Below are 8911 nucleotides of genomic sequence, written 5' to 3'. Positions count from 1 at the left end.
TACCTTTTTTTCTAAGATAAGAAGACTGCATATAAAATCTACAATTTAATAAATTCTTAATTAATTTTTAAATTTTTTAGGCAAACACAAAACTAACGTATTCAACGAAGTTAAAGTTTTGGTCTAATGCAAAACTGACATTTTGCAAACTTCTCAGGCAATCTACACTTCGTAGACTTTCGTTGAAGTCTAAAATAAAAAGTCAAAAGTTCAGCCAAATGCAAAACTAGCATCTCTTACGTAAACGTCTTAGTAAATCTACCTAAATTTTTGTTTTTGTTCTCAAAGATAAAGACGAAGACTGCTGGGGAAGTCTGCGGTACAAAAAACTTTGTTTGGTCAATTGCAAAACTGGCATGTTCACGTTGACAAGTAGAATGCATCATACGTTTGCATATAGGCGTAGACATACAAAACAGTCTATGATCTCGATACAGATCTGAAAAATAACGAAAACCATGTAAATAGTTATCTTTTCTGGTGTAAAGCTCGTTTCCAACCTTCTCAACCGTCCAAACTCCAAACACAAACAAAAAGAACTGCCTTTGACGATTCACTAATGAATAAACTCGAAAATATGAAGTTTGTGCTTATGAAAACGAAAGTTATGAGAAATTTTTTCTATATGGAAATGTAGAGGAAATGAAGATTTGTTAGTTTTACAATGGAAAAAAAATGGTTGAAAATTGAATTCTAGAGCTTTAAGAGCTCAAAATTGGTGGTTCATGATGGTTGGAAAAATTGATGATAATGACATTATTGTAAATAAGAAAAAAAGATGTAGGTATATTTGGTTTTTTGTGAATTTCGAAATTAATAAAAAATTAAATAATAATGATAATTTTGTAAATAATTCAAAAACATAGGGATTGTATAGAAAATTCATTTATGAATATTAATGACAAAAAAAGAGGTTGGTTTTATGTTTGACTTGAAAAGATGAGTTACTTTTGAAAAACTCTCAAATTTTAATTCTACTGCAAGTTTGATACCACTTTTTAAATTTACCATTAATGAATGACTATTTTTATAAATACCTTAAATTTGTGATAAAATAACATTAGGCTAATTTCTTTTGAAAATATTTATAGAGCATTTATAAACTCAATCCCAACTCCTTAATACTAAACCCTAAACAATAATCACTAAAGCATAAACCCAAATATTAGTATATTTTTTTATTGGTGGTATTTTTTGAAAAATGATACTTAACTTGTAGTATTTCTAACAATTTTTCTAAGTTTCAATGGTATGATATATATTTGCTAACTTAGGGTTATAATATTTAACTAAATAATTTAACATATATGCATGTTACATTTAATCTAGATAATATGTTGATAAATATCTTTAATATATCAGACTAGGTTTTAAACAAATTACTAAAAGCATAAAGATTAATGATTTTTATATAAAAGCAGATAATGTGGCCAAATCTCTTTCTATATTAGATTTGTTTTATAAAAAACTACCAAGTAAGTAGTAAAGACTAGGATATGTATGAAGTTTGAGAAACGTCAGTGTCCTTTGGGTGATAACTGTCACTATGCTCATGGCCAAGCAGGCAGTGCCGGCTTAGAGCATGTGCTCACAGCACATTTGCACACGGTCCTGTTTTTACTTTACAAAATTAGGGTCCTATTTTGTTAAGAAATATAAATATTAGGGTCTAGTTTTTAAATTGACTATAATGTAACTAAAGGTTGACAACAAAATTAAGGCAGCACAGGACGCTTTTAATATTTGAGCCGGGCCTGCAAGCAGGTATGTTCTTGTTTGTCCTATGTATTGATACTGTCTTTAAATTATACTTGTGTATTGTGTGTGTGATGATCTTTTGTTTCTGAAATTGGTTTGTTGATTAAAAAACTGCAGAGTTGCTTAACTGTGCTGGAAGAGTTGATATAGAGAAGCCGTGAGCGCATGAGCGCGGGTGAGTAAACAAACGGTAATACTATTCACAAACAACAAATTTGAAATGAAACCAATTGGACTTATCATGAATTTCCAACATAAAACCAATTGATGGTTAGTTCCATTTAACTTGTTCACTCATGGTAAACACAAATGGTTCAGAGATTTATAATCTTAAAAATAATATATAGATTTAAAAGTTATATTATCATACATATTAATAACATATAATATTAAGATAACTGCTCTTCATCAGGATCGATCCTGACATAAAGCTTGATATTAGTACTTGGATGCCTGAATATTTTGCTCTCTTATAGTTAATAAATAAAAATGCATGCCTGCGATTAGGTTCAACCGATGCAAATAATGCAGAGCAAATCCATTTGAAAACTATACAACAAGTCTTTATACCAAGTACCTACAAAAGATCATTGTGGCTTCTTCCCCTACAACAAGACAACTAAGAAATATATATCATATTAACGGCTTAAAGAGGATTTAATAATTTGGTTATATCTTCATTAGTTTTATAATCATAGCTTTATTCTTTTCATAGACATCACAAAATTATATGGCCCCCAAAATTTAATATTTTCGTAACGTCTCCTTTACTATATTCCCCACTTCTCCGTTCCATTTTGTGAACTTTTGTGATATTATATTTTCTCTTCCTTTTCAACACGACATGATGGGTAATTAAAGAATGGTAGTGGTAGTAAAAGCTGTCGGTGGAGACTGGAGAGCATTTGGAATCCTATGGCCCTCCAAGAAAATCAAAAAGAAAGAAAATAATACTTGTCTTGCTAGCGACATGGTGATTGTCTAACCATGATTAACTTATAATATATTTTTCTCAGAAATAATAAAAGTAGGTAGAATCAATGTTTAGGCCAAACATTTTTCGTATACTTCTTTCTAAAGGGTCAACACTTCTATATATGGTTTACCAGTAATCAAAATTGTTGAAATTCTAACGTTGGAAATGTTTATTATTTATTTTTGGCAACCATTGGAATTGTTTTTATGACAAAAATAACCATTGGAATTGTTTATATTATATCTTCTAGAAATATAATTTTGCTTGTTAGAAGCCTACAAAAAAAGGGAGAACCGAAAGAAGAAGAAGCCGATGAAACCCACTAAAAGAAGAGAGATGGCAAAAGTAATTATCAAAGAAAAAGTTACAAGACAAATGTCACTGTCATTAGGTAGCACTAAATGTCTTGTGGACTTAATTTAACCCCTTAATTGATTTGCAGGCATTCTTTTTAATACTTGCTCTCCCTTTCATTTAAGGGTAGGTATTACCATATTAATTATGGTATTACTAATGCAAAAACAAAATGATTGTTAAGTGTTGAAATGGTATTACTAATAGGTGAATTTTATTTTCTTATGATTGTTTCTTGAGTAAAATTTATTAAAGGCAAGGTTTTAAAACAGTTTCTTCATCAAAACATTGTACTATAACTTCAGAACAAAAACAATTGAATAAAGCCTATAATCTTTGGCCCCTTTAATGCTTATTTATGAGTTGAAACGTAAACAATTAAATATCAGTGTCACATAGTCACTTTGACGCTTCCCTCTACCTCATTTCCTTGCGAAGATTCATCTCTCCTCTTCTTCATATTTTGCTGTTGCAGACATTAGTCACACACTTGTTCAAGCTGGGCAACTAACATAAAACTATGTAAGAACTTGCATCCAAACTTTCCTTTGATCATTTACATCTTCTTGGGTCTTGTTCTTAGATTATTCTCAGTAGAATGCAAAGTTGTATGTTTAAGTTTATGCTCTATCTTACAGAAAGAATGGATGCAAACCAGTGGAGATCGAAGAAGAAAATAGAATCTGTAGCAGAAACACTCCAAGGTTCTTCTAGAAGAAACATCAAACCACAGGTAAAATAAACACTTGCAGAAGTAGCCAAGTTTTGCTTCAAACGTTTTTATACTTTTCTTCAGCAAAACTTTGTCGTTTAGTAACTCATGTTCTGTCTTTATTTGCTTTTCAATTTCAAGATTGCTTAGTAAATGTCTTTTGAGTGATGATTAATTTGATTTGGGTGTCTAGGCACGTACGGTTCCTCCAGGAAATGGAGTTAGACCCGAGAGAGCTCGAAAAAATCTGAACGAGAAGCTAGATACTGTAGCCTTAAACTCTCCTAAGAAAGATCCTCGTGTGAATCTTTACGGAGATAAAGATGTAGCTGATGAGATTTTCTTGAAAGATGAAGAAATGAGTTTGGTGGATGGAGGAGACTCATCCCCTTTTTGTGATAAGCTCCTCCAGCGAATGGAGCTTCTCGGGAGAGATCATGACGCAAAGAGACTCGATAACAACAACTTTAGCTCAAGACAAGAAGAATCTGCGTTTGATGACGTAATTGAGATGAAGAGAAAGATTCATACATTAACCGCTGAGAACTCTCAGCTAAAGAAGTCGCTTGCGGCCAAAGAAGAGCTCGCGGTGAGCCTGCAAGAGCGTAAGCATCAAGTGGAATCAGAATTCGAAGCGTTGATGACGAGACTAGACGCAACGGAGAAAGAAAACGCGTTCTTGAGATACGAGTATACGGTTCTTGAAAAGGATCTTGAGGTAAAAACAGAGGAAACAGAGTATACTCGCAAGTCTATGGAGCTAACGCACAAACAGCAGCTCAGGAACGTGAACAAGATCGTGGAGCTCGAAGCCGAATGCAAGAGACTGAGACTCCTGTTCCGCAAGAAGTTTCCTGATAGGTCGATCTCCATGAGGAACGAAGGGGAAGAGATGAAAAGAAGAAACGCGAATAATAAGAGTGATTTGATGATGAGAGATGAAGCTCAGAGCCGGAAGCTTAAGTACGATCTGCTGATGGAGCAGATAGGTAACGTTAGAGCCGAGAACAAGAATCTTATGGACATCATTATGAGGAAGAACATGGAGATTAAAGACCTTAGCCGCGGGCAGAAGCCGCTAAGTGCTTCGAGTTTCGATATTAGAAGTGAAAATAGTGTGATTAGTCCTTCTGGTTCAAAGGAGATGAAGTTGCTTATGGATGACTTTAATGAGATGGAGAAGTTAGCTATTGTTTGTACTGAGAAAGCAGCTCCAAGAGGAGAGGATGATGGTGAGAAAGACGACGGGTCTTTCGACTGGATTCAAGTTGTTTTGAGTGCTGTATCAAAGCAAGAGAGGATATCGAAACGCGGTGTTAAAGAGTTGTTGCAAGACATCAAGATTGCTTTGGGATGTATGGATGATGATGATGATGTAGAGAGCAAGAAAGGTGAAGGAGATCCTCTCTGCATCACATGGAAATCAAATGTGGAATCAGGTTCTTTTTTATTTTTATTTTTTGAATACCAGGAGGTTCTGGCCGAAGCCCGTAATCTCCTAGGTCCGAAACCACAGCATGTAATATTAGTTTCATGTGGAATCAGGTCCAATGACGAAGGATGAGATCAAGAGACATTTGGGTCTAACAAAAGTGGAGAAAGTTGAAACTGAAGAGAGGCAAGAACTGAAAGGTAAGCTTGAGGAAGCCGAGGCAAAGATCAGAAGCTTAGAAGGCGAGGTCAGGGAGTTGAGAGAGAGTAAGGAGAAGGTAGAGGCTGAGATGGAAGCTGAGAAGTCAATGAAGGAAGATCTTGATACAAAGCTACACATAGCTGAAGCTAAGCTCAACGAGACGGAGAAGAAACTGTCTTCTCTTGAAGTAGAGTTTGATTATAGAAAGAGTTGTTGTGAAGAACTCGAAGGGACTTGCATCGAGCTTCAGCTTCAGTTAGAAAGGTAAACCAAAAACCCTTAAATCACATATAAAGATCTCAACATTACTCCCTTTTGCTATTGAAATTTCATCAACTATTGTATGATTTTTTTGCAGTGTTGAAACGAAGAAACCAATGCAAAGAAACAAAAGCGTGAGTAGAAAGGTACATAAATTCACAGACTAAAATATCAAAAATTTAGGGTTCGTAGGTGTTTGATTATGATGGAATTTTTGTTTGTAGGGATGGGAGGTTGCGGCAGCTTCTGTGAAGTTATCAGAGTGTCAAGAAACAATTACCAATTTAAGGAAGCAACTAAGAGCTCTATCGACAACAGAAACTAGCAGCACAATGCAATTTCTACACAAAAGACCTTCTCTCCGAGAAAGTATTGAAGACGCAACGGCCAAAGATTCATCATCCTATGACAGCATTACTCATGATGACGGTAACAATAACAATGCCTTGATAGTGTACGAACCAGAGAAGGCGAAAGGCGAGAAGATGGAGATGGTTCCAAGAAAGAAGCAAGGAGTAGGGTTCTTGAAGAGGCTGTTGTTCAGGAAGAAAAGAGTGAGTAGCAAGAAATATCTTGCCTTGACTATGTGATGAATAAAATATAAGAAAAGGGTTCTTATTACAAGGGCTTTGGTTTGTGTTTGTGTATATATTGGGTGAGTAATGTGTTTACGTTTGTGTTTCTGAGATCTGATGAGTGTAGACTCTTTTCTGATTTTGATAAATAAAACGAAATGTATCCACGAAAACCTGAAAACCAAACTGAGTTTCCTTTTTACTACTTTATTGGGCTGAATATATTAAGCTTCAGCCCATACGTAAGCCCATAAAGAAGACAAGTCAACAAGAGTGCCGCATCATGTAAAGCAGAGAACACTATAATGACATTTCATTAGAAAACTCACGGCACTCAACAAGAGAGCTGTACATCATACAAATAGAATGACTTTAAATGCTTTTAGCAAATCTTCCATTTGCTTTTTAACAACTTTTCCCAGCTCCAAAAGCCAATCAATAAGAAGAGAAATTAGTTGCATACACTGAAGAAAAAAACCAGTATATAAATAATTATGGTCATCAAACCTTTTTGTATTTTTTAATTCACATTTTTTTTTTGCATTAAAAAATGACCACTTTACGTGTTTTCTTTTTCCTTTTCTACTAATTGCTCAAAGAAAAAGACTAAAAAAATAATTACTGTGGAATTAATTAATAAAAAAGTTCAAAAGGGGACCACTTCGCTGCAGCCGAAATCATCGGAGTTAGCGAAGGAGTAGTCAGGCCACGAGTCTCTCAGAAGCTTCAGCAGCTTCTGTCCTTTCCTCTTCGCCCTCTCCGTACACTCACTCTGCACCATCAGCAGCAACTGCACCACCACTCCCGCCGCCACCGCCTCCTCTCTCCACCGCTCCTCCGCCGTGCAAAGCGCTAACAACGCCCCCGCCGCGTACTCCGTCGCACGATCCGAAACCCTCAGAATCGTCTTCACAAGAAGCGGCACCGTCAGAGCGTGCTCACCGAACGCCGCGCACCCCTCCGGCGTTCGGCAGAGCAGCTCCACCGTAGCCAGAGCTCGCTCGGTGTCACACCTGTCTAATCCCGCCGCGAGTCTGTCGATCAGAATCTCCGGCGCACCGGAGGATACCGCGAGGTGCCGCGTGTTTTTGGCCAGGCAGAGCGCGAACAGCGCTTTGACTCCGATCTTGAGAGCTCGCCGTGGGGACGACGTTACCGTAGGATTACGTAGAAGATCGATAACTCCTTCGAATATACACTCAGAGGTTAAAACCGTTCCTTTAATATCAGCCGCCTTCGTTCCCGTCACCACCATCTCTATCAACGCGGCGGCGTTAACGCGCGTTTCTATAGAGGAATCGAATAGCAACCGGGTCAGGAACCCGACCCGACCCGGATCCGAGATTATAGAAACGCACTGATCAGGCTCCGTCATCGGGAAGATAACTAGAAGAGCGAGGGACTCGGAGACCAGCTCAGGAGCCACGTCGGAGAACAGAATCCTGATCAGAATCTCTTTGGCGTTGTGCGCGGCGATCAAAACGCGGTTCTTCTCGGAATCGCGCGCGAACGCACGCAAACGGCGGAGAGCGGCGGCGCGGGAGCGAACGGAGACGTGAGTTCCACACGCGGCGGAGGCTTGGCTGAGGAGAGCTCGGACGGAGGTTGGATCGGCGGGCTGTTTGGGAGTAGGGATGCGCTCGACGCCGTTGGAGCGGTTGGCGACGCACCATTCTTGGATGAGGCGGCGGAGGGTGTGGTTCGGGATGAGAGTGTGGTCCGACAAAGGAGCGCGTGTGACTGGACATGTCGTGTTGTTGTTTCCTGTGGAGACCCATGACTCGATGCTTGTTCGGTCGTAGGTTTGACCGGTGCAGACGGTTACCGGGTCACGCATCAGCTCTAGTGAGATTGGACATCTGAAGTGGTACGGTATCTGGAGTCCTAGATCCAACGGCTCTAGACTTCTCGGCATTTAAACGAGTTTCGAATACACAGAAACTCAGAGAGAAAGCTGCAAAGAAGAAGAAGAAGGTGTGATTGTTGTGAGAGTATGAGGAACGAGCTTATCTGGCTATGAGCCCCCACACGTGTGCCATTTATAACTTTGTAAAAATACGGCTGGAATTTTTAATTAAATAAATATGTTAGTAGAACATGATTAAGATGCCATCAACGTAATCTATCTTATTAAAACTCAAGTACAAAATTGGAGTGTTTGGAGACTTGAATAGGACTTTTACAAATTTGGAGTGTTTGGAAACATGGATTGCAGTCTTTTAAAAAAAATATTTTTGTTTGAAAACAAGGATAATAGTATTAAGAAAAAAAATAATGAGCTTATGTTTTTTAAAAAAATTGAAAGTTATCTAGGCCACTTTTAAAATATACCAAAATGGATCAATCTAATTCCCTAAATTTTTTTTTTCTAAACTAACCATAAAACAAAATTTAAACTTTATATACATATTTCAAATCAAAATAATCATTCAAATTTGATTTATATCAAAAATTGATTCAAAAATATACATATATTCAAAAATGGATTTTTACTAAACTATTTTTCAATAACCATTATAAAAAAATATTGTCAATATATATAAGAAAAATATAATACAAAGCCCAATTTGAAATACCAACTCAAATTATGGTTTTCATATTTCATATTAAGTTTTAAAAATATAATATATGTAATTATTTAT

At 37.0% G+C, this 8911-nt stretch overlaps 2 protein-coding genes across 2 annotated transcripts; one reads left to right on the top strand and one right to left on the bottom strand.

Moving 5' to 3' along the window:
• The first annotated feature begins 3380 nt into the window (after nucleotides 1-3380).
• On the top strand, nucleotides 3381-6442 carry LOC125608919 (filament-like plant protein 4). The gene is made up of 6 exons (XM_048779568.1): nucleotides 3381-3610; nucleotides 3727-3821; nucleotides 3994-5239; nucleotides 5346-5697; nucleotides 5792-5840; nucleotides 5919-6442. The coding sequence occupies exons 2-6, from the start codon at nucleotides 3732-3734 to the stop codon at nucleotides 6282-6284; spliced, it is 2103 nt and encodes a 700-aa protein (XP_048635525.1). The 5' UTR covers nucleotides 3381-3610; nucleotides 3727-3731; the 3' UTR covers nucleotides 6285-6442.
• A 292-nt stretch (nucleotides 6443-6734) lies between these two features.
• On the bottom strand, nucleotides 6735-8385 carry LOC106428327 (U-box domain-containing protein 25-like). The gene has a single exon (XM_013869073.3). It carries the CDS (start codon nucleotides 8182-8184, stop codon nucleotides 6916-6918), a length of 1269 nt encoding a protein of 422 aa, XP_013724527.2. The 5' UTR covers nucleotides 8185-8385; the 3' UTR covers nucleotides 6735-6915.
• Nucleotides 8386-8911: the final 526 nt, after the last annotated feature.

The sequence above is a fragment of the Brassica napus genome, chromosome A5 (assembly GCF_020379485.1).
Source record: "Brassica napus cultivar Da-Ae chromosome A5, Da-Ae, whole genome shotgun sequence".
In the NCBI taxonomy this organism is placed as follows: Eukaryota; Viridiplantae; Streptophyta; class Magnoliopsida; order Brassicales; family Brassicaceae; genus Brassica; species Brassica napus.
This window is presented reverse-complemented; position numbering and strand designations above follow the sequence as displayed.

What these genes read in the sequence shown, in the direction of transcription:
- LOC125608919 (XM_048779568.1), top strand. Translation starts at nt 3,732, where the DNA reads ATGGATGCAAACCAGTGGAGATCGAAGAAGAAAATAGAATCTGTAGCA. An exon ending in GAAATCAAATGTGGAATCAG is followed by an intron (nt 5,240 to 5,345) that starts GTTCTTTTTTAT and finishes ATGTGGAATCAG; the next exon opens with GTCCAATGACGAAGGATGAG. An exon ending in ACAAAAGCGTGAGTAGAAAG is followed by an intron (nt 5,841 to 5,918) that starts GTACATAAATTC and finishes TTTTGTTTGTAG; the next exon opens with GGATGGGAGGTTGCGGCAGC.
- LOC106428327 (XM_013869073.3), bottom strand. Translation starts at nt 8,184, where the DNA reads ATGCCGAGAAGTCTAGAGCCGTTGGATCTAGGACTCCAGATACCGTAC.